The sequence below is a fragment of the Lagenorhynchus albirostris genome, chromosome 19 (genome assembly GCF_949774975.1).
Source record: "Lagenorhynchus albirostris chromosome 19, mLagAlb1.1, whole genome shotgun sequence".
NCBI classification, from domain to species: Eukaryota; Metazoa; Chordata; class Mammalia; order Artiodactyla; family Delphinidae; genus Lagenorhynchus; species Lagenorhynchus albirostris.
Genome location: NC_083113.1, coordinates 49,122,291 through 49,148,995, shown reverse-complemented (window position 1 = coordinate 49,148,995; position 26,705 = coordinate 49,122,291). Strand labels below are relative to the sequence as shown.

Sequence of the window (26,705 nt, the reverse complement as noted above, 5' to 3'; positions counted from 1 at the left end):
AGAAAAGACAAATAATTACAAGCAGAAGCTGGTTTAGATGTGATATATTTAACTTAAGACTTCTGTTGAGCTTTTTTGTGAAGACAAGACATCTAGCAGGCAGCTGGAAAATTCCAGCAGGCAGTTGAAAATACAAGATAGGAGATTGTTAGACATGTTTCTCCTCCAGCACAAATGTGGGAGGTGTCTGCACAGGCCTCCTCCTGAGGCCCTGGCAGTGGACCAGCTCATTCAGGGAGGGCATGCACAATGCCAAGGTCAAAGACAAGGCTTTAGAAAAACCCACATAAACATTGTCATTTTGGCATGGAGTCTCTGATCTTGTTTTTCATTTTTATATAGATATTTTTATATAGTCTATTAAGTCAGTTGTATTTTATATGGCCAATTTTACAGTCAATTTTATGTGTCCCTTTTCTTTTGTTGTTAATATTCATGATATGTCAGTTTTCTAAAAAAGGACTCAAGGGAAAAGGTAAGAGAAGAATAACAAATAATCATCAAATCACAGAAATGTGATTTTAGGCTAGCTTTCTACTTAAATTATTGGACCTTTAAGGACCTAACAGTTCCCACTGAGGGAGAAAATCTCTGATATAAAGTCCTATTTGAGAAGAAACACAGAGAAGTCCTTCTAAAATCATGTAGTTTTTGTATATCTTTTCCCATGGAATTACATCTGAAGGGCAGCCTTCAAAAGGATTACAGTTAAAAATCAGATGAGATAATTTATGGGAACAGATTTTAATTCGCAGAACTATTAGAGAGACAGACAGACAGACAGACATGTAATATGTGAAGTGACGTCAGCAAGATGGCAGAATAGGAAGTCTCCCACTCATACACCCCCTCAGCAACAATAACCTGGCAGCCATCCACGGACGGAAGCCCCTTTGTGGGAGCTTTGGGATCCAGCCGCAGGCCCAGAGAAGTCTTGCCCTGCCCAGGGACCCACCAGGAGACACGCCTGACGGCACCCCCTGGAGGTAGGCCCACTGATTTTAATCCAAAAGGAGATTCTGAAACAGTCCTGTAACTAAGCCCCAGCCCTCCCAGCTGCAGTTCAGCGGCTGGGCAGCAGCCAATGTTGGTGTGACTGCAGATCTTAAAGTAGCCCCAACACCTGGCCCCAGGCCCTCGCAGCTGCGGTTAGGGAGCAGTCTTGCCAGGATACACGTCATCCCTGCCCCCAGAGGTAGGCCCTCAAACCTTAGTCTGACTATGGATATAGAAGTGGTCCTGGAACCCAGCTCCACACCCTCTCAGCTGCAGACCAGGAACAGTCCTGCCCACTCAGGGACGTGGAGGGAGACACACCCACCCTGAAGTGGCCCTGTAACTGGGCTCCAGCCCTTCCCGGCCACAATCTGAGAGCAGTCCCACCTGCCCTGGGACCTGGTAGGAGACATGTGCCTCCATGCCCCTGAAGGCAGCAGGCCTGCAGACCTTGTCCCAGCTATGGACCCTGAAGCACCCCTACGAATCAGTTCTGGCTCCTCTCAGACACAGTCTGGGACTAAATCTGCCTGCCCAGGGACCTTCCCACTGATGCTTCTTCAAATGCACAGACAACAGCGCAAGGCTACTTAGATCACGAAAAATCAGGCAAACATGACGCCACCAAAGGACACTAATAAACTTCCAGTAATTGACCCCAAAGAAATGAAGGTCTCTGGCCTAACAATTCAAAATAATCATCTTAAGGAAGCTCAATGAGATACAGATAACTAAACAAAATCAGGAAAGCAATGTATGAATAAAATGAGAAGCTTAACATTTCCAAGCAGTCTTTTGATGAGATGCTGCTCAGAACTTTCCCCCTTGAGGACAAAGGTGGAAGAGTTTATACATCAGTTCTCATCTTCTGTCGGTCAAGGTAGCCTCACAGGTAGGCAATAGTGCCCATACCCCACCATCAGAATTTATGGTGCCCAGTGGATTCCCTGGAAGCAGATCATCCCTCAGCATCAGAGGAGCCACAGGGCAGGAAGCTACAGGTAAGTGGTACCACCCAATGTGAGACCCTGTTACACCTGTGGGAAGTTGAACTTGGTCCTGGCTGCAGAAAGAGGTGGGGCTGAGAAGATGTGTTGCCTAAGAGGTGTCCAACACACAACAGCACATCTGTAATTATAATAGTCTCTAATATGAGTGAATACAAAAAAGATGGTCTTCTACTGTTAGCTATAGTCACACTTCCGCTCCATCCTCTCCTAGGTAAGATGCTCAAGATACTTACGCATGGATCAGACAAGAAAGCTCTAGGCCCTGCTTTCACTGTTTCTCTGGTTATGCAACCCACCATGCTTTCAGAACACATGTGCACCCCAGCCGAGAGAGAGCATCTCAGGCGGAGGCCAAGCCCGACCCCCTTCACACGTGTATGCCAATATTTTGTTCACGAGAGAGAGTGGCTTTTAATTTTCCTTCCTTGTTTGTCCTTGTCCTTATCAAGGTTATGCTGGTCTCATAGAAAGAGTTGGGGAGTATTTCGACTTTTTTTCTGTCCTCTGGAAGAGAATGTGTAAGATTCGAGTCGTAGCCCCCTTAAAAGTGTTTGGAAGAATTCACCTATGAATTCATTTTAGCCTGGAGTTTTCTGTTGGAGCGTGTGAATTATGGCTTTACTACCTTTACCTGGCAGAGGAATATTTAAATTTTATTTTATTTCTTGGGCACAATTTTTCAGGCTGCATTTTTCAAATAATTTGTTCAATTCATTTAAATTTTCACAATTATTAGCAGGACGTCTGTTAAAATATCCTCTTATTATGTTTTTGTCTTACTGATTGTCTATATCGCATGTTTTCTATTTCATTGATTGACGTACTGTTCTTTTATTCCTTTCCTTTTCCTTACTTTGGGTTTAATCTGTTGCCCTTTCTAATTTCTTGAGAAACTGAATAAGTAGGCAATGGATGGGTTATTAATATTTAGCTTTCCTTCTTCTGTATTATGTGCAGTTAAGGTTATCAATTTGATCTAAGCTGCACCTCACAATTCTGACCTATAGTATTTTGTTATCAGTGAGTTTAAACGTTCCCTAATTTCCGCCGAGATTTCTTTTTGAGAAGTGTGTTAATTAAATTCCACACCTTTCTGAGTTTTTAAGTATTTTTTAATTATTGATTTCTAGCTTAATTCAACTGTACTAGGGCACCTGCTCTGCATGATATAAATCCTTTGAGATTTGTTGAAACAATTTTTATGGCGCCAAATAAATGTAAGTAAATATTCTAGGCACTCTGGATAAGAACGTGTATTCTGCAGTATTTGGAGGCAGAGGTTTATATATGCTACTCATTATATAAATATAACTTACATATGTAAATATTTTGTCAAATTTGTTAACTGCTGTTAAAATCTGTATTTCCACTGATCTTTTCTTTGGCATACTTCTTAAATAAGCTACAGAGAGAGAAATATTAAAAACCTCTATGCTTAGTGTTTCAATCTGTAATGTCTATTTCTCCTATTATTTCTGTCCATTTTTCTTTCTGTATTTTGAGGCTCTGTTATTTCATGTAGAAAATGTCAGACTCACTATATGGTATTTCCTTTTTCTCCAGGATCTTTGACCCTGAAGGCCTGGCTATCTTGGTTTCTCTCAGGTATCTTCAAGCGGTTAACACTTTCTAGCTGGTTTACTTCTTTATAGAAAGGCAGCTAACTGTTATGGGCTGAGAGCGTCTCCACCCCTACCTCCCAAATTCATACACTGAAGCCATACACCACAATGTGATGGTATTTGGGACCTTGCAGAGGTGGTTAGGTTTAGATTAGGTCTTTAGAGTGGGACCCCCCTGATGGATTAGTGACCTTATAAGAAAAGGAAGACAGATCTTTCTCTCCCTCCCCACATGCAAACACCAAGGAAAGGCCACGTGAGCACACGGCAGGAAAGAGGCTGCCACGAGCCAGGACAGCCTCTCGCCAGGAACAGAATCTGCTGACACCCTGATCTTGGGCTTTCCAGCCTCCAGAACTGTAAGAAAAAAATGCCTGTTGTTTAAGCCACCTCGTTTGTTGTATTCTATTATAATGTCTAAAGCTAGGGTTTAGACTAGAGTTCAAACACTAGCTTTTCTAAATTATTCACACAGCCAGCCACCTTGCTAGCCACCTTGCCAGTTCCTTTAACGGGAGGTAAGACAAAGCCTTAGGTAAAGTTTTATCATCCAGAGTTTCCTGGGAGACCAGGCTGTGTGTGGGACTTCACTTCAAGTTGCTTTCTTCCCCTTGCTAATCCGGCTTCTTATACTCCCTCTCTGTCTTCTCCTGGGAATCATCCCCTAATAAACCTTTAGCACCACAATTGTTGGTCCAGGGTGTGCTTTTGGGAGAACTCAACCCAATACATCACCCAACTGCGTACTCACTGTTTATTTTCACTGTACCTACATGTGAAATTTTCCTCCTCAACAGAATGAAAAATATTAGATATACACAAAGAAGTGTAACCTATATATTAATGATAATTTTAAATTTTATGAATGTATTTTAACTGACTAAATTTAAGTTCCTGTATCAATTTCAATAGGTTCATATTTATAACTTGAATTCCTATATTTTATAACAGCTGAAGACATTTCCTAAGCCAGGCACATTCTGTGTCTTCTAGTTTGAGAGGACTTAGAAGGACAGTCTGCCTTAAGATTCTCCCCTTCCTCTTGAAAAGCCATCAATGTCACTCACTCACATGCTTTGAAAATCTCCATTATTAGAGTGAGTCAAAAGGAAAAGAGATGGTACCTATAGAATATTATAAATAAAAAGAGTACATTGTCATACAATTTAGAGATCCCCAAATTCAACCCCATACTTTTACAGGAAAGGAAAAAAAGAGAGGAAATGTCTTTTCCCCAAGACCACCCACAATTTAGTATTATAACCTAGGTTTTGTGATTCCAAAACCAGCATTTTTTATCGCTATAAATTACTTAGGATCAGCTACATGGCACACTCACTGGGCTTACATTATCAAACTGATTTAGAGCTGAAGAAAGCATGGTACAGGGCAGACAAGGACAATAAAGGGTAAGACTGAGGGAGCAGCAAGAAGAGATCAGAAGGGAGTAGAACATGTTCTTAAGGAAGAGGGCCCAGAAGGGAGAGCTACGTCCAAAGTAAGAGAGAACCAAACATTCAGGAGGACAATCGCCTCTGGCATTAAATCAAATGAACTGATAGAAGAATAGAAGAGATTCTATATTAATCCCAGAAGTGAGAGCAAACTCTCCTATACCTTAATGAATAGAGTACAAGGGCTTCCCTAGTGGCGCAGTGGTTGAGAGTCCGCCTGCCGATGCAGGGGACACGGGTTCGTGCTCTGGTCCGGGAAGATCCCACATGCTGCAGGGCAGCTGGGCCCGTGAGCCATGGCTACTGAGCCTGCACGTCTGGAGCCTGTGCTCCGCAAGGGGAGAGGCCACAGCAGTGAGAAGTCCGTGTACCACAAAAAAAAAAAAAAAAAAAAAAAAAAAAAGTCTCTTTTTATGGTCTATTGGCCATTTCAGAACTTTGGAAATGTAATGGTCAATTCATTAGAAAGAAACATCTAAGTCGTTGGTGATAGATAATGGGCTAATACTTATTTGTAGTTGATTAATACTGGGATTCCAAAATTTTGAGATCCCTGATTTAACTCATTCATTAGAATTATAATGCTGTTAAATCCAATTACTACAAAAAAATTGCTGAGGATCCAAAAACAGTCAGATGATTCTGAACTGTGAGCTTTCTTTGAATATTATCCTTTGTATGGTCAGGGCCCTGACTTGTGTATTTTAGACTTCATTCAAATAGGAAACTTACATTTACTATTGGGCTGTAAAATTTTTTGAGTTGTATACTGAACTGTGAAAGTGCATCTATATTATGGACATTGATTGAGAAAGTTACTTTCACAGTAAGTGCACCATTTAAATATGGTGATCTTCATCATATGAAAGGCATAAATCCTGCTGGATTTCATTTGCCTGGCAAGATATACAAATATTTGGAAAGTAAAATGTATTTTCTTTAATAGGAAGGGAAGGAAGACTTCCTTGCTCTTTTGAAAGGAAAATTGATTTTTGTCTATTCTGCTTATTAAATATTTTACCAATTTATTAATTATTGTAACAAATGTCTGCCCTTAATATATAAAATTCTTGTGCAGAGTAATTAAAAACTAAAGATAAATGCTAAAAAAAAAAAATTCTTTGACCCTGCTTTGCTCTATAATTAATCAAGAATAAAAAGACTCTTTTACCAGAGTTATGAGGATGCCTGAATTTTGAGATTACCTTTGTATAAATCAAAGTATATATTTGGCCTGTGAGGTTTGCTAAAGTGGGGTTAATTGGCAGGACACACTCTGAAACTGTTTAACGTTCTCTTGGGACCGTGCTTTTGTAATTCTTGTGGTTACACCACAGTGCCGTGATCATTTTCAATAAAGCCAAAACCACTTCAGTATTATACCTATTCTTCCAAAAGAAAGCTAGAGAATTAAAGCATAGAGATTAAGTATTTCTTCCATCTTTAAAAAAGTAAGAGACAAACGTAAAATAGATAGCTAGTGGGAAGCAGGCGCATAGCACAGGGAGATCAGCTTGGTGGTTTGTGACAACCTAGAGGGGTGGGATAGGGAGGGTGGGAGGGAGACGCAAGAGGGAGGAGATATGGGGATATATGTATACATATAGCTGATTCACTTTGTTATACAGCAGAAACTAACACAACATTGTAAAGCAATTATACTCCAATAAAGATGTTAAAAAATAAATTAAAAAAATTACTTCCTACTTAAATAAATGAATTTAAAAACGTCTTCCTAAAAATAAATTAATTAAAAAAAAAAGTAAGGTAGTAATGATTTAAACCCAGGAATGGTGAATTGATCCAGATAAGCCTAACACCAAAGTGTTCGCTCTTCACCTAAAATGTCATGATCCACTGGAGAGAGTACAAAGGAGAGAAGCAGAGCAGGTTAACTAAGGTTCAAGTGTGCTGGAGAAGCTCGCGTCCTGTGGCTACGGGGGTGGCTCCCAGGGATCTGACTATTCAGGAATTTTTGTCAGGTCTAAGTGCTCTCATCCTAACATTAAGAACTGTACATCTCCTAATCTCAGAGATCAATTAGGGCAAGACAGAAAAATAGGGCAAAGCTAATTCAAAGTCGGGTACTTACTGCCGGACTCAGCATGGAGGTGTGGGACCCTTGCAATTCAGGTAATTACTCAGGCCGAGCGCTTACTCAGGCACATCGCATCCTGGATGTGATGGGAAGCAGTTGATATGGAAGCAAATAAACTGTTGGCATCTTTTGTTCTCTAGCCAACTCTACAGAAACAGGCGGTCACCAATGCAGTCAATTCTCCACACTCAGTTCGTGAGGCTCACCTGCCCCATTTCTGGTCCTGGGGACCATCAGGTACATTTCAGACCTACACCCACCATGCCAATGAGGCTCTCCTTTTCTGAGGCCTGAGTTTTTTCAGTCCTGTGCAAAATTCATCTCTTATTCTTTTCCTCATAAAGTACTGGTTATCAAATACATTAATTTTATCATTTTAAATGTGATAATTATAAACGATTATATGCAATATGTTTAATGGCAAGAAACATTTACCTCATCTATCCTCTTAAGCACTGACATGCACCATGAATACCTTTGGGATTTATCTCTGGGATTTTAATTTAAGCATAATAGTTACATGCAAAGAAGCACAATGATTTAGGGCAGTAAAAATTGCCAAATAGGACTTCCCTGGTGGCTCAGTGGTTAAGAATCCACCTGCCAATGCAGGGTACATGGGTTCAAGCCCTGGTCGGGGAAGATCCCACATGCCATGGAGCAACAAAGCCCGTGCACCATAACTACTGAGCCTGTGCTCTAGAGGCCGCAAGCCACAACTACTGAGCCCGTATGCCACAATTGCCAAGTCCACGTGCCGCAACTACTGAAGCCTGCGCGCCTAGAGCCGGTGCTCCAAAACAAGAGAAGCCACCGCAGTGAGAAGCCAGCACAGTGCTCACTGCAACTAGAGAAAGCCCACGCGCAGCAACGAAGACCCAACAAAGCCAAAAAAGGAGAAAAAAATCACCAAATAATTCTGTACAGAATGTGATAATTTTCCTCACTAGAAGTACATCCAGAATGAGAGTTCTCCCTGTCAAGTAACTAAATATGCTGATTTCTCTACAGATAGATGCTTGATTTTAACAGCAAACCCTATAGGCATGAGGAAAGCATTGCTTTATAAGCATTTAGAGTAGAAGGGCTTAGCTGTGGATAAATAAAACAGACAATGGGAAAATATAGACATATATTCCACTTTTTAGCAAAAGAGGAAATATTTTGATCTTACAGAATAGAGGAGAGAAAACTCACAGTATTGGTCACTTATGGAAGCAACCTGCTATATAATTAAACACATATACATATATATGTTTACATTCACACATACAAATATTTTGTTTTTGCTGTGTACCACATTTTATTTACTGCATCATACAAGCACATCAATTTGCAATAACCCATTTCCAAGGTTTCCCAAGTACATGAAAATAAAAAAACATCCATTTGGATTATAATGCAACTTCAGGAACAGTTCTACATATATGGCTTCTTATATTCTGTCCTGAGAACACACTTGGCCCATCAGATGGCACACTAGAACCTGTCTGAACAGTACACTGATAATGGCAACGATTTAAGATGCCGAATGTAATTCAAACTACACTGAAACTGCAAAACTGGGACTAATATACAAGGGCAGAGAGATTTAATTCCATTACAAAGCCGGTATTAGTAGCAATTGGTTTTTGTTTGTTTGTGTGGTTTACAGTTAATTTTGGGTCACACGTCTCCGAGCTATGAAATCTGTCAGGTTCAAATTGAGATGCATCTTCCCAGTGCAAAAAAAGTACAAAAGAAGTCACTTACTCAGTGGCACTTGTACTAGCTTCCCAGGGCTGCTATAACAAAGTGTCACTAACTGCACAGCTTAATAGCATTTACTCTCTCACAGTTTTGGAGGTTAGAAGTCCAAAACTGAGGTGTTAGCAAGGCCATGCTCCCTTTGTGGGCTTTAGAGAAAAATTCTCCCCCTGGTGCTTGCTGGCAATATTTGACATTTCTTGGTTTGTAGCTATATCATTTCAATTTCTGCTTCCATCTTCTCATGGACTTCTTCCCTCTGTCTCCTCTGTCTCTGTGTCTCTGTGTACCTCTTTCCCCTTAGAAGGACACCAGTCACTGGATTTAGGGCCCAGCCTAATCCATTATTACCTCATCCTGATTATACCTGCATAGACCCTAGATCTAAACAAGGTCACATTCTCAGGTACTAGGTGTTAAGAATTAAATATATTGTTTAGGGGGACACAATTCAACTCACAGAAGTCTACCCTTTGCTCCCCCCAAAATTCATATCATCATGCAAAACACATTCACCCCATCCCAACATCCCCAAAAGTTTTTACCCATTCTAGCATCAACTCTAAGTCCAAAATCTCATCTAAATACAATCAACACAAGAAATCCTAAATCTTATCTTCCAAACCATCTAAATTAGACATAAGTGAGACTCTGGGTATGGTACATCCTGAGGAAAACCTCCATCTGTGGACTGTGAAACGAGAAAACAAATTATCTGCTTTCAAAATACAATAATGGGACAGTCATAGGATAGACATTCCCATTACCAAAGGGAGAAACTGAAAGGAATAAAGGGGTCATGGGTCCAAAGCAAGTCTGAAACCCAGCAGAGCAAATTCCACTAAGTCTCAAGGCCCGAGTATAATACTCTGTGGCTTGATGCTCTGCCCCCTGGTCCTGCAGAGGCCCCACTGGCCCCAGACTCAGGACCCATGGAGACCTTGCTGGCCTAGCTTCCGTCTCTTTCAGTCTAGGCAAGTAGTGTTTCTACTAGGATAAAATTCTCAAAAACTGGTCCCTATGCAACTGACAGAAGCATGTCCTCCACAGATCTTTCTGGATAACCCCATCTGTATTCCAGGGTTCAGGTGAGATGATGGACTGCATTCATGAGTCACACTCCTAATCTCTTTAGCAAAATGAGCCCACATCTTTGATGTTCTCTCTAGAGCATTTTTTGCAGTATAGATAGGCTGAGAAATTTCCAACTCATCAAATTCTGGTTCCTTTTTTGCTTAACAGCTCCTTCCTCCATTTATTCCTTTTCTCCGGTGTTTTACTATAAGCTGCAAGGAGAAACCAGGGCACATCTTCCATATGTTGCTTGGAAACATTCTGAGGTAAATATCAAGTTCATCACTTACAAATTCTCCTTTCCACCCAACACTAGAACACAACTCATTCCACTTTCCCACCACTTTATTACCAGGATTGCCTTCCCTCCAGTGTCTCATAATATGACCCTCTTTTCTTTTGGAGAGCTCTCCAGAACCACTTTATCCTCCACATTTCCACCAACAGCAGTCTCTTCCAGGCAATCTAGGATTTTTCTATCACACACCTGAAAATTCTTCCAACCTCTGCCCATTACCCAATTCCAAAGCCACTTCCATATTTTTAAACATTTGTTTCAGTAGCACTAAACTTACAGTTCCAAAATCTATATTAGTTTCCTATGGTGGCTGTAACGAAGTATCCCAAACTGGCTTAAAGTAACAGAAATCTATTCCCTCACTGTTCTGGAGACCCAAAGTCCAAAATCAAGGTGTCACCAGTCACGCATCCTCTAAAAGATCCTTCTTTGCCTCTTCCCAGCTTCTGGTGGTTACTGGCAAACCTTGGAATTCCTTGGCTTGTAGCTACATTACTTGAATTTCTGCTTCTGTCTTCACCTGGCCTTCTTCTCTCTGTCTTCTCTGTTCCTGTGTCTCCAAATCTCATTCTCCTTATAAGGCCTTATCTGGAGCCCACCCTAATCCAATATGACCTTATCTTAACTTGATCACATCTGCAAAGACTCTAGGGCTAAATAAGGTCACATTCATAGGTGTCAGGGTTAAGATGTGAATGTATCCTTTTGAAGGACACATTTCAACCCACAATGGAATTAAGTGACAAAATTAAATTAATATACCTCAAAAAAAAGTAAATTTCTTCTTCCCTACTGGTAGAAATGGACATTTAACTGTAGTCTTTTTCTGATTTCCTTTCCCCATTATAGGGCCTAGTCATTATCACAGTGTTACCCAGGGCACTTCTTATCTCATAGATGGAAAGCAGTGGGTTGTTGAGCTTGATTCCTCATTTCTTGCTTTTCTGTTCTTTGGCTCTAAGTTTTCCAGATTCCATAGCAAAAAGGTAACCTTATCTGTGTTTCTAGGATACTAGGATCTTTATTTGCTGATTCAGTTTATTTATACATGACCCGCTGACTTAGCTGAACACCCTTCCATAGCCTGAATTAAATACCACAAGGAATGTCGGCATACTAGTATAATATACAGCCTTTAATAAATCATTCAAAGTCTGATATTCTCTTGTGAACACTTCATGTAATTAATAGGTAAAAAAAGAAAAACTAAATAAAAAAGAAAAATGTAATCAAGCAGGTTGACAACCAGCAAAAGATAATTAAAACGATCCTGTTGTGTTTCTCCATTACATTAACATGCAAATGAGATTCATGAAGTTTAATACTGTGTTTCACCAAGAGCCATAGAAATGAATTAAGAATGAAAATGAGTCCTACTGATAGAGACTCCTGATGAGTATATAAATTAATGAAAAATATGATTTGATCAAATCGATAACATATTATATATATATATAGAGAGAGAGAGATTTATTGAACCTCAACAAATGAAAATAAAGATAAATAATTACATTAAATTTTGTATCTCTTTTGATGGGCCAAATCCTATGAAACCTTATTATAACTCAAATGGAGTGGTGGTAAATGCTAAACTCTGCTTTACTTTAAAAAGAAATATAAGATAGAAACTTCATTCTAAGGTCAGTGTTGTGATGACAGCATTCCTATGGAAAGGACCATTGGTTCAGGATCTGGACTGACCCCCACAGGGCTAGGAAATCCCATTTGCCTGTGGTAAGGGATTCAGAATTGAAAATAGGAAGAGATGGTCCAATGTGACAATAACTTTCACTATAAGGCAAATAAATGTAACGGACGAGAATTATCTACACAAATATATTCAAAGCCAACAAAATTCTCCATTTGATACAAGGATCTCAGTTATTACTCTCCAATGATATTCTCACACTAAGAAACACAAAGTTATGGCAATAATACCTAATTTAAAAAAAAGAAACACACATAGAGGAATGTATCAAATAATATCAGATAAAATTTTTTAAATAAACCCATGCTACAGAGTTAGATATTTATAACATGGACCATATGGCAAAACACACACACACACACACACACACACACACAATCTATTTGTTATGTCCAATGTTCAATGTACTCAAACATTAAACAACAGCACAAAGGATAAGATCAAGGAGTAAAATTAGAAGAAGTAGCTGCAGCATGTGCGAAGGGAATAATAAATGAGTGAATCAAGGTTTTAATAATATATGATGTCAGTGTCTTTTTTTATGGTTGTTAAAAATATTTTCTTTGTTAGTATTGCCAATCCTCTTTCCATAGAATGCATGAGCAGATGGGTTTTGCCTTAGCATATTATAGAAAGGGATAATAACGATACTTCGTCTTTAAGTGCAGAGAGTTTTGAAATTCTCTTATATCTATAGCAAGTTGCCATTTAATTATCTGCACTTTTCTTTAAACATACTCAAGCAATCAAACACAACCTACCTAAGAGATAGTCAACAATACGAACTGAGTATTCCTAAAGGAGCACGAAAGCTTATTAACTTCCCATTCCTCAACAGGAGAGAAAGTCATGTCATTCATTTTGAGAATTAACTAAACTTAGGGATGATTACTGTTAAATAACTAGCAACTTTTAAAGTCACTTCTTGCAAACTTCCTTGCTTATCTTGAAATAGAGGGCCAATTAAATTTTCATGGCTACTGTATACATAATGATTGTATATTGTTGTAGAAAAGTATATTTTAGGATCAAGATGGCAGAGTAGGAAGACCCTGAACTCACCTCCTCCCACATGCACACCACAATAACAACTACTTAGAAAGTAACTGTCAGGGCTTCCCTGGTGGTGCAGTGGTTAAGAATCTGCCTGCCAATGCAGGAGACATGGGTTCGAGCCTGGATCCGGGAAGATCCAACATGCCGCGGAGCAACTAAGCCCGTGCGCCACAACTACTGAGCCTGCGCTCTAGAGCCCGTGAGCCACAACTACTGAAGCCTGTGTGCCTAGAGCCCGTGCTCTGCAACAAGAGAAGCCACCGCAATGAGAAGCCTGTGCACCACAACGAAGAGTAGCCCCCACTTGCCGCAACTAGAGAAAGCCCGCATGCAGCAATGAAGACCCAATGCAGCTAAAAATAAATAAATTTATTAAAGAAAAGAAAGTAACTATTTATGAGAACAACCTGAAGATAAGAAAAGATTTTCCACAACTAAAATATAAAGAAAAAGCCACAACAAGACAGGTAGAAGGGACAGAGATGGAGTCTAGTCAGTAACCCCAGCACAGGATCAGTGACCCACAAACATGAGGGAAATCATAGCAACAGAGGTCCTCCATGAGGGGCATGGTGTTCAAGCCACACATAGGGCTCCCAGCCCAGGGATCCTGCACAGAGAAAAAGAGGCCCCAGAAGTCAACCTTTGAAAACCAGCAGGGCATATGTTTGGAAGAGCCAGAGGGCATTGGAAAACAGAGACTCCACTCTTAAAGGGTGTGCAGAAAATCTCACATACTCCAAGTCCCAGTGTAGAGGCAGTAGTTTGAAAGGCACCTGAGTCAGACTCACTTAATGCCCGTGGAGAGCCTCCCAGAGAGACAGGAGGCAGCTGAGACTCCCCTGGGTAATGAGACACTGGTGGTGGCCATTTTTGGAATCTCCTTCTACTGACCTGACACCAGCACTGGCAAGTGTCATTCCGGAATCCTCTCTCTAGCCTATTAGTGCCAGGAGCTGACAACAACCAAGGGACTTCCTTGGCAGCCCAGTGGTTAAGACTTTGCCTTCCAATGCATGGGGTGCGGGTTCGATCCCTGATTGGGGAGCTAAGATCCCACATGCCTCACAGCCAAAAAACCAAAACATAAAACAGAAGCAATATTGTAACAAATTCAATAAAGACTTTAAAAATGGTCCACATCAAAAAATCTTAAAACAAAACAAAAACCCTACAACCAAGAATACTCTACCCAGCAAGGTTATCATTCAGATTTGAAGGACAAGTAGAGTTTGACAGAGACGCAAAAGCTAAGAGTTCAGCACCACTACACTGGCCTTATAAGAAATGTTAAAGGGACTTCTAAGAAGAAAAGAAAAAGTCATAACTAGAAATAAGAAAATTACAAAAGGAAAAAATCTCACTGGTAAAGGTAAACATATAGTAAAGGTAGTGGATCAACCACTTATAAAGCTAGTAGGAAAGTTACAAGACAAAAGTAGTAAAATCATCTGTATCTACAATAAGTATTTAAGGGATACACAAAATAAAAAGATACAAAACATGATGTCAAAAACATAAAATGTGGTGGAGGGACTAAAAACATAGAGTTATTAGAATGTGTTCGAGCTTAAGAGATCATCAAATTAAAATAGATACCTATATATAATAAATAATTATATATGAACCTCATAGAACCACAAACCAAAAACCTATAACACATATACACAAAAAAAGGAAAAAAAATCCAAATATAACATTAAAGACAATCATCATATCAGAAGGGAAGAGAACAAGAAAAGAAGAAAGAACAGAGAAGAACTACAAATATAACCAGAAAACAATTAACAAAATGGCAATAAGTACATTCCTATCAATAATTACTTTAAATGTAAATGGACTAAATGCTCCAGTCAAAAGACATACAGTAGCTGAATAGATTAAAAAAAAAAAACCCATATATATGCTGCCTACAAAAGACTCCTTGCAAATCTAAAGACACTCACAGATTAAAAGTGAGGTGATGGAAAAAGAAATTCCATGCAAATGGAAACAAATAGAAAGCTGAGTTAGCAGTAATTATTTCAGACAAAACAGACTTTAAAACAAAGACTGTGGGCTTCCCTGGTGGCGCAGTGGTTGAGAGTCTGCCTGCCGATGCAGAGGACACGGGTTCGTGCCCCAGTCCAGGAAGATCCCACATGCCATGGAGCGGCTGGGCCTGTGAGCCATGGCCGCTGAGCCTGCGCGTCTGGAGCCTGTGCTCTGCAGCGGGAGAGGCCACAACAGTGAGAGGCCCGTGTACCAAAAAAAAAGAAAGATTGTAATGAGACACAAAGAAGGACATTACAAAATGCTAAAGGGATCAACCCAACAAAGACATAACACTTGTAAATATATATGCACCCAACATAGAAGCACATCAATATATAAAGCAAATATTAACAAGCATAACGGGAGATATTGACAGTAATAACAGTAAAGGACTTTAACACTCCACTTATGTCAATGGACTGATCATCCAAATGGAAACACTGACCTTAAATGACACATTAGACCAGATGGATTGATATATACAGCATATCTCATCCCAGAATAACAGAATATACATTATCTTCAAGTGTACATGGAACATTCTCCAAGACAGATCACAAGCTAGGCCACAAGAAAAAGTCTCAGTAAATTTAAGAAAACTGACACCATATCAAGCATCTTTTCTGACCATATGAGTATGAGACTAGAAATTAACTACAAGAAAAAAAACTAGAAAAAACATAAACACTGGAGTCTAAACAATATGCTACCAAACCACCAATGGGTCATTGAAGAAATCAAAGAGGAAATTTAAAAATACCCTGAGAAAAATGAAAATGGAAATCCATGGCAATACAGGCCTACCTCAGTAAACAAGAAAAATGTCAAATAGACAATTTGAACTTACACATAAAGGAAATAGAAAAAGAAGAAAAGAGTCCAAAGTTAGCAGAAGGAAATAATAAAGAGCAGAGCAGTAACTAAAACAAACAAAAAAAGACCAATGAAAAAAAGAACTGAGTTTTTTGACAAGATAAACAAAATTGATAAACCTCTAGCTGGACTCACCAAGAAAAAAAGAGAGAACCAAATAAATAAAATCAGAAACGAAAGAGGGAAAGTTACAACCAACACCACAGAAATACACAGGATCATAAGAGATCACCACAAATAATTATACAACAACAAATTGTATAGCATAGAAAAAAATGGATAAATTTCTAGAAACGTACCATCTTTAAGAATGAATCAGGAAGAAACAGAAAATCTGAACAGACCAATTACTAGTAATGAAACTGAATCAGTAGTCAAAAAACTCCCAACAAACAAAAGTCCAGGACTAGACAGCTTCACAGGTGAATTCCACCAAATATTTAAAGAAGAGTTAACATCTATCATTCTCATACTATTCCAAAAAATTGAAGAGGAAGGAATACTTCGAAACTCAGTCTAAAAGGCCAGCATCGCCATGATACCAAAACTAGACAAGGACACCACACACACACACACACACACACACACAAAATTACGGGCCAATATCACTGATGAACATGGATGCAAAAATCAAAATATACAATGCATTAAAAAGGATCATATGCCATGATCAAGTGGGATTTATCCTAAGGATGCAAAAATGGCTCAATACCTGCAAATCAATCGATGTGATAAACCACGTTATATGGTCAATTAATGTACAACAAGGAAGGCAAGAATATACAATGGGGAAAAGACAGCCTCTGCAATAAATGGTGTTGGAAAAATCAGACTACATGCAAAAGAATCAAACTGGACTACTTTCTCACACCACATACAAAAATAAACTCAAAATGGATTAAGTACTTCAATGTAAGATCTGAAACCATAAAACTTCTAGAACAAAACATAGGCAGTATGCCCTTTGATATTGGTCTTAGCAATATATTTTTGGATCTCTCTCCTCAAGCAAGAGAAACAAAACCAAAATAAAACAAATGAGACCTAATCAAACTAAAAAGCTTCTGCACAGTGAAGAAAACCATCAACAAAACAAACAGGTAGCCTACTGAATGGGAGAAGATATCTGCAAGTGACATATTCGAATAGGGTTTAATATCCAAAATATACAAAGAACTCATACAGCTCAATATCATAAAAACAACCAATTCAATTTAAAAATTGGCAGAGGACCTGAATAGACAGTTTCTCAAAGAATACATAGAAATGGCCACCAGACACCTGAAAACAGGCTCAACACCACTCATCACCAGGGAAATGCACATCAAAACCACAATGAGATGTATCTCACACCTGTCAGAACGGCTATCATCCAAAAGGCAAGAAATAACAACTGTCTGCAAGGATGTAGAGAAAGAGGAACCCTGGTACACTGTTGGTGGGATTAATTGGTGCAGCTGCTATGGAAAACAGTATGGAGGTTACTCAAAAAATTAAAAACAGAAATACTATAAGGTCCAGCAATTTCACTTCTGGGTATTTACCCCAAGAAAATAAAAACACTAATTCAAAAAGATATATGCACTCCTATGTTCATTGCAGCATTATTTACAATAGCCAGGGTATAGAAGCAACTTAAATGTCCTCTGTAGATGAATGGATGAAGAAGATGTGGTATATACATATACAGTGGAATGTTTATTTTTCATTAAAAAAATAAAATCTTGCCATTTGTGACAACTTAGATGGATCTAGAGGGTATTATGCTAAGTGAAATAAGTCAGAGAAAGACAAACCCGTATGATTGCACTTATATCTGGAATCTAAAAAACAAAACAAAATGAAATTAGATACAGAGAACAAAGAGGTGGTTATCAGAGGAGGAGGGTTGAGCGGATGAGTAAAATAGGTGAAGGGAATTAGGAGGTATAAACCTCCAGTTATAAGATAAATAAGTCATGGGATGTAATATACAGCATAAGGAATATGGTTAATAATACCGTAATATCTTTATATGGTTACTAGACATAACATGGTGATCACTTCACAGTGTATTTAAATGTCAAACCAATATATTGTACACGTAAAACTAAAATTATATAGTATATCAACTATATTTCAATTAAAAAATTAAAAAATTCTAAAGAAAAGTTTATTTTATAAGATACATTAAAAAAAATCACCAGATTTAGGGAATTCAATTCTTTGGGCACTAAAATGATGATACAAGATCTCAGAACAGGTGCATCCCTTTGTCATTCTAGAGCCAATCCTAAATGTCATGAACATCCCATCAGTTTCTGCCATTTGCTTATTAAGAAATTTACTACCTTTTACAATATATCACTTACAATGATTTTACTAAAGGAGAATGGAAGATGAATGAGATTCGTCATGAACCAATCAGAGCAGAAAAAGCAGACTTACCATCTCTTCGATTTAGCCTTGCAAATCCAGGACCATAGCTGCTAGAGAGCTCGGATGAACTGCTGAATGATGCCTGAGACAAGGCAGACACCAGAGGGTCATCACAATCGTCTGCCAAAAGGAAAAATTCCACATTCAGTTAGTAATGTGCTGACAGCTTACTTGGATTCAACAGATAAAACAAATAAACAAAACAAAACAAAACAATAAATCTAGGATCTCTAACAACATGCCCACTGCTTATATATAGTGTAAGTTCAATAAGAGAAAAAGAATTTAAAGACAAGAGCATATGGAAATGAAGAAGGAAAACTTCGTGGAAATTACAAAACAGTATCTTGAGATAGAAACGGTTTACTTAAACAAGAAACAAAAATACCTAATCGGTATTCCTAATTTACATAAATAAATGTATATTAGGAAAGAATTATAAACTTAACTAGATTAAAACTAAGAACTTAGGGTTGCCAAAAGACATGTGATGTAAAGAGAAACATCACAACATGGAAAAAGTACTCCCCAAACAGTTTACAAATAGTATTGCAAATTAAGGGGGAAAAAAAAAAACGAGAAACAAAAACCCCTTTTAAATCAGTTAGAAAACACCCTAGAAAAAATGACATAAGGCTAGACCAGAGAGTTCACAGCACAGAACCACTATTAAATGACGATCAAACTCAAAGTGTAAATTAACACTACAATTAGATATTATTTTACAAACAGCAGACCAGCAAGATTTAATAAGTCTGACAACACCAGATGGTCCAGATAATGTGGGCCAAGAGAAACTCCAACATCCTGCTAGTGGGAGTGTAAAGGCAAGCACCTACTTTTAAAAAACAATTTGTCATCAGCTTGCATACTTGACCTTCTGTACCCCATGGTCCATCGATATGTATTTTCTCCTGGGCAGAGCCTCCCTATGACGAACTGCTGGTCTCAAGAAGCTTTGCCTTCTAGGTGTCATACAAATACTAGTGTTTATTGTGTGCCATAAGAAAAAAAGTTGAGAAGCATTAACCTAGAGCAACTCTTGTATTTGTGCACAGGGAGATGTGTGCGATTTCTAGCAACAATGTTCATGATAGCAAAAATTGATTAACAATCCGAACATTTATTGATCAAAGAAGAGATCAATAAATCATAGTACTTTTCACAATGAAATAACATACAGCAGGAAAAAGAACTACACCAACATACACCAAAAAATCAATAAAATAACAAGGTTGGATCTTAGAAATAAAATATTTAATAAAAAAGTTATAGAAGACCATATAATATATGTTGATAGTTTTGAGAATCTTAAAAACAAGCAAAGCTAAGTAATACATCATTTAGGGACACATGTGACTAGGAAAGAAAACTATTTAAAAAATCAAACAGGGTTTCCCTGGTGGCGCAGTGGTTGAGAGTCCGCCTGCCGATGCAGGGGACACGGGTTCGTGCCCCCGGTCCAGGAAGATCCCACATGCCGTGGAGCGGCTGGGCCCTTGAGCCATGGCTGCTGAGCCTGCGCGTCCATAGCCTGTGCTCCGCAACGGGAGAGGTCACAACAGTAAGAGGCCCACGTACCACAAAAAAAAAACCAAACCAAAACAAAAAAAAACAAAACAAAGAAATGAAAAGCTTAGAATTCACGATAGTGGTTACTTCTAAAGGAAGGCAGTGTGTGTGTGCGTGTGTGTGTGTATACATACACATACCTGTATGTGTCTATGAATAGGTATGTAAGGATATATATGAAAGTATATACATGTCTTATCTATCCTATTATGTATATCACATATCCAATAAAAAGTAAGGCACAAAGAGTGAGGAAAAGTATAAGAGCAGTCTCATGTTGACCATGATATCTATACACGCTTATTTTATTCAGCTAATTCTTCATTTCATGCAATCTTCAGATTTTCACTTTATACAATTATTAAGTTGTTGCCATTTTTGCTCTAATCAGAAAATATTTCTCTTATATTTAGGATTTAACATACGTTGGTAATTAAAAATCATGCAGGATTATTGTCCCAATTTTTAAATTAACAATAAACATTTTAAATAAATCCAGGAATTATCTAGATTCATCTGAAATTTTATGAAGCCTATGCTTCTTGAACATAGGTTTTTATAAAATAGTCACTATCAGTTTTACTGCTTAACTATTCAAACTACAATATTTTTCTGCAGTCCTGCCATTTGAAATATGTACTTTTTCTTAAAGTTAAAGGTTTAAATTATAAGTGGTAAGTAAAAATTTACCAACTTAACATTTGTTGCCTTTCAAAAGAATTTGCTAAAGGTAGCGTTTTATTTTTTAAGATTGTCTCATTTTCATTTAAAGTCCCCTTTTTCTTCTTTCACACCTTAAACTCTTTAGCTCAGCGGTCCCCAAACTTTCTGGCACCAGGGACCAGTTTCATGGTAGACAATTTTTCCACAGTTGTGGGGGGATGGTTTCAGATTGATTCAAGCGTATCACATTTACTGTGCACTTCATTTCTATTATTATTACATTGTAATATATAATGAAATAATTATACAGCTCACCATAATGCTGACAGGAGGTGGAGCTCAGACGGTAATGCAAGCGATGGGGAGCGGCTGTAAGTACAGATGCAGCTATGCTTGTTTGCCTGCAGCTCACCTCCTGCTGTGCAGCCTGGTTCCTAACAGACCACAGACTGCTACCAGCCTGTGGCATGGGGGTTGGGGACCCCTGCTTTAGCTAGCTCTTAAAAAAGACGTGATAACTGGCCCACAGTTCCTGCATGTCTATTGACTGGCTTAAGTACTGACACTCAATCTAGTTGTAATTCAAGTGTTAAGAAGTGTAGACATAAAAAGACATAACAATCCATGAAGTGTTGAAGGAAATTCTGATTACACCCAATCACAAGCCACAACCAAAATGCTTTAGTATGCTGTGGAAGCTATGATGTGTGTGTTAGCGTGAGCAAATGAGCACATTATCTATATTGGGGGGGTGCATTTGTGGGTGTGTGTCTACCAAAACTATAATCATTTTTGAATCATTATGAGTATTCAGGTATAACTGTGACCCAACAAGGCTGTTTAACTGCAATTAACAATCAATTATGCAGATTCAAATCAATGTTTCCGATGTAAAATGCCTCTCTAGTGCAATCACTCTAGAGGGCATATATTTATTGCACATTTGTTTTTGCCACTATAAATTGAGACTCAATACTGTTTTATTTTTAGCTTAAAAAGAATGGGATTAATCTAAGAGAAGGGGTGCTTATTCCACTTGTGAGAAGAGGGACACGTGATACGGGAAAGAGGTCGGCAGGGGACAGGGGTTGGGGGAGGACAGATGGGGGCTTCTGGTGTTTGGTAAAGTTCTAGCTGTAGGTCTGAGTGGTAGTTACATGAGTATATACATTTCCCCCCAATCTGTGGTATGTTTACTTAGCAGCAGAATATTCTAAAGTTATTCTTACATAGAACTAATAATAGTGAACACATTCAGTGAGCACTCTCTGCTAAGAACTTACAGCCATTCAACACGTAGTTACCAATCCTTACCACTCCTCTTTGAGGTACTGATATTATTTTACAGATGAGGTAAAACTGAGTCACAGAGCTTGGGTAATTTGCTCATCTCACTGTGACGGGACCATGATGTTTATGAAGTGAGTTGGGGTCCAGAATCTAGTAAGTAAGAACACCAGGACTACAATCACTATTTCTTTAGGTTTGGAGTACAGGAATTTCATCAGACACCATAATGACATGAACAAAATACCTCTCAAGAAGGTACACACTCCAATTCCAGGTTTGCCAAGCTATTTGTTTATTACCAATTTGATCTGCAATAGTCTTAACACCAGGGGAGGGGGATCTCAGCAATAATGAGTCTGGAGTGAGTAAAACGGATATTTCCCGCTAGACATTAATGAAATTGTACTCTGGATTAAGAATCAGTCTCCTGGGACTTCCCTGGTGGCGCAGTGGTTAAGAATCTGCCTGCCAATGCAGGGGACACGGGTTCGAGCCCTGGTCTGGGAAGATCCCACATGCCACGGAGCAACTAAGCCCGTGAGCCACAACTACTGAAGCCTGCGCGCCTAGAGCCCGTGCTCCCAACAAGAGAAGACACCATAATGAGAAGCTCGTGCACCGTAATGAAGAGTAGAGACCCCCTCCCCCGCTCACCACAACTAGAGAAAGCCCATGCGCAGCAACAAAGACTCAATGCAGCCAACAATTAGTTAATTAATAATAAAAAAAAGAATTACTCTCCTGTGAATTTCATTCCAGAAAACCAGTTTTCTCTGACTGTACCAGTTAAAGCAGTAAAATGCAGGTTCTGGTCTTGCAAAGCTAAGAACCATAACCAGGGCTGATTTCCCTCCCCCTCCCAGGGAACACTTAGCAATATCTGGAGACACTTTGGTCATCACAACTTGGGGGTACTACTGGAATCTAGTGGGTGGAGGCCAGGGATGCAGCTAAACACCTTACAGTGCCCAGGGTGGCACCCCACAACCAAAAATTATCCAGGCCCAAATGTCAACAGTGCAGCCATTAAGAAACCCTACCCTACACTCTAGTAAAAAAAAGCAGCCCAATGAACTAGTTTTCTCCTGGACTAATCCCCCAGCTAGAACGCTCAACTTCCTCTCACATTTCAGTGATTGTTAGCTCTACTTTACCGCTATTCAGAGTGTATAAATATACAGGCATTTAAGGAAGGAGCTTTTCAAAGCTGAAATAATATATTATTTCAGCTCAAAACATAATTGTATTTTTTAATTAAGTACTATATCAGATCATCATACTATCCTGGTCCCTTCACCAAGGGACCAGTACATATGTACATATATACTATATTATATGTATATACTACCCATATACTATATGTACATACTTTACATATATTTATATAATAGTATAATGTATTATATACATACTATATGTATATATATAATATTTGTACTTATATATGTATGTGTATAATCATATATATGTATAATATATGTATAACACAGTATAGTTATACAATATACAGTTATACTATACTGTGTTATACATGTTATACATATATTACATATACAATTATACATATAAATATGTAATCATATACACAAGTATAATACATATTAATGATATATACAATTATACTACATATGGGTACAGGCATCTGCATATGTGTTATAACATACATATATTACAACATACATATGTATAATGTATACGTGTGTGTATCCATATATATATATATATACACATATATATATACACACAAGCTGACCCTTGTATAAATGCTAAGTTGGCCATCATAAGTTTAAGTGATGGCATATACTTACATGGTAACCTTATATAAATATGTCTGAACATATTTATATATACATACTATATGCATAAAAATGCATTAATAACAATACATATGATTTTATACATACATATAAATATATTTCACATAATATGAATAATACATATAATACAAATACATTTCTCTTTTTTTCTTTTTTTGGCCACATGGGGCTAGTTTATCGCAGTTAAATACCTCTCTCTCTATTATTTTTGTTTTTTGGTCTATTTTTCTATAAAGAAAATTAGAACACACACACCCAAAGGGGAGGAGGGTCCAGAAACAAGAGGTGGGGTGGGACATGGCCTCCCCTGCTTAGGTCCAGGCCCCGGGGATGGCCCCCCAAAGGCTCCCCTCCTTCCCGAAAGCACCCTGTCTCAGTACCTCTAGGGTCCAAGGAGACAGTGGGATATGGCAGAGCCTCTGTCCTTCTCCCTCTTGTCTCCAGGCGAGACCACTACAAGTGTTGGGGCTTAGTGGGGGCCGGGATAAGGAAGACAGGCAGACGGTGGCGCGGTGGTATATGTAATTTACATATTTACGTATGTAAATATATAGCGTGCAAGTACTGACACCTCTGCACCCACTCCTGCAAGTCTCCAGAGGACTGCCCACCACAGAAGCTGCTGAACAGGGAGAACCTGGGCCAACTGTGGAGCGGGAATGCTGGGCCTGGACCCTGGACGGCTGCAACCCCCGTGCCGCACCCTAAACAGATGAGCAGCTCAGGCTATGGCCCTCACCTCACCTCACCTTCAGTTCTCTCCCGGCACTGTAGCCTGCTCATCTCTCTCCTGCTTCCTGCACATCAGTGGCACATGCGTGCCGCTGGCTCTGGTTCTGTTCAGCTCTCGCTTTGAGTCGGCGTGGAGGTCCTAGCTCCCAGCTTCCCTCGCGCTTCCTCTTGACCTTAAGAAGGAAGGTTCCTAAATGGCAGGGGCCAGGTGGAAATTCTCTGCTGCCTCTCCAACTTTCAGGATGGGCACCTGGGAGGCTGAGGCCTTCCTGGCCCCCCGTGCTGCTTATTGTACCTCCCACCATCTGCACACGGGATGCATAGGGCTGTCTACCTCCCAGCAAGAGAGCCCTGGCCTGCATCCCGCTGTCCCCCACAGCGGGGAATGGCTCCAGGATCGCTTCGCCCCGAGCCTCAAGCTGCCGCATTGCATGCTGGGACTCAGCTCCCACCGCTCCCTCGGTTCAGGTGCTGCGGATGAACTGCGCTGCCGCAGCTCCCTCACAGCCGAACGCGGTGGGGATCGGGTACGGCTTGACAAGCTTGGTGAAGAAGGGAATTTGACCGGGAGAATAAAAGCACATTCTAGGTACAAGGGGCACAGCAGAGTATGAAAGACTTCAGTCACCAGTGAAATTTAAAAGCACAGTCATCAGGGGGAAGGCTTGTACAATTCAAAAGGGTAGCAAGGCATGTTTGGTTAATTAGTTAATTCTTTCCGAGGAAGAAATGAACATCACTCTTACTACTCTATGCTTTTGCAAAATTATATATATTACTTTTTATACAACTTTTCATAGTCAGAATTTCCACATTAAACTTGATAATACAGTCGGAAATGTGAAACTATAGTTCTGTCTTTTTTTGTAATTACAAATTTGGGGGGTAATTTTTTAGTATTTTCAGTCTTGTTTGATTTCATGTAAAGAGTTTTAATGAATTATGTTAGAATATACATATTCCAGGGGAAAAAATTACCTGATTTCTGTTGAGACACTTTCATGTGTGTGTGCACGTGCACACACATGCAGAAAGAGACACACAGATCTACAGCTCTCAAATCCATACTTCAGAAAAGACATCATTTACTCCTCACCGTGAGAGAAGAACTTACCATTGTCATTAAAAAGACAATGAGAAATTAGACCTCTGGCGAATTGTATATATGAAAAAACTCAATAGCCTCTTACAAATAAAGATGCAAGCTATATTGAAAGTATTTTAATATAGCTTGATCAGAAGTAATTTATTTTACAAAGGGCTTTAATTCTCATAAGTCAGTAAAAGCTGTTCCGTTTTTAATAAAAGTCATTCAATTTTCTTAATCCCTGTGCAATACTACCTGTACTAAGATAATAGGTCCATATTATCAGCTGCTTATGTCCTCAGTGCTTTACATGTGTTAAATCCTGACAAATACCTCATGCTATTTGCTACTATTAACTCCATTGTACAATTGAGGAGAAAGGGACACAGTGGTGACACGATTTACCCAAAGACACACAGCTGTTGTTCTGAGCCACTACACTGGTAAACAGGTACTGGTAATCTAAAATATAGCTGAGCAAAAGTAGGGTCATTTTCAGTAACATTCAGCTTAGTTGCCACTGAGTAGAACAACCTTCTCTGTTATTTGGAAGACCCGCCAAAATCAATTGCGTACCTGCTAATGTATCATATTTCCCACGGGAATACTCATTGAAGAAGAATAGGACAGGACAGGATAGGACAGATAGGAAACATGCTTAAAAATCTTCAGAAATTCCCATACACTAGAGGCAGGAGTGGGACTTTTGACAGGGAGCTTTGGTAACATTGGAATCTCAGTCTTTTCAGAAACAGTTTACTATTTAGACCTAACCCAAATATTCCACTGACAAAGTCAGGATTAAGGAATGACCTTCCCTTCAAGAAATCTATTTCCTTAAAGAAAATGTTTTATTTCTGATCTATATTATTGAAATTGTCATCCAGCTGAAATTGGAAATCATGGACTAATTTAGGAAAAGTGTGGAATTAGGCTAACATAGATCAGAAATATAGTGTACAAGGCAAGATTTCATCCCCAAAGTGAGAAAACAATATTGTTCTTTAACCATAAGCCAAATCTGAGTTAGTTCTACAGATTATTCAGGTCCAGTTTTAGGATTCCAGGAGGAGTCCCATCTTCCTGCCCCGGCATGACACAGGATCCAGTCCCTGATGACCACTTCTGCCCAATGAGAGACTGAATATACAAATGGA

At 39.0% G+C, this 26,705-nt stretch overlaps 1 protein-coding gene across 7 annotated transcripts in view; it reads right to left on the bottom strand.

Moving 5' to 3' along the window:
- The window catches only part of CNTNAP4 (contactin associated protein family member 4), a 259,350-nt gene that overhangs the window by 204,280 nt on the left and 28,365 nt on the right, over positions 1–26,705 (bottom strand). For 6 of the 7 annotated variants that reach the window (XM_060130067.1, XM_060130070.1, XM_060130073.1 and 3 more), the window contains exon 2: positions 18,397–18,507. In XM_060130067.1, coding sequence (XP_059986050.1) covers positions 18,397–18,507 — 111 coding nt within the window. Of the gene's footprint in view, positions 1–18,396; positions 18,508–23,467; positions 23,478–26,705 lie in introns of those variants that run through there. The other variant, XM_060130072.1, reaches the window with a different exon arrangement.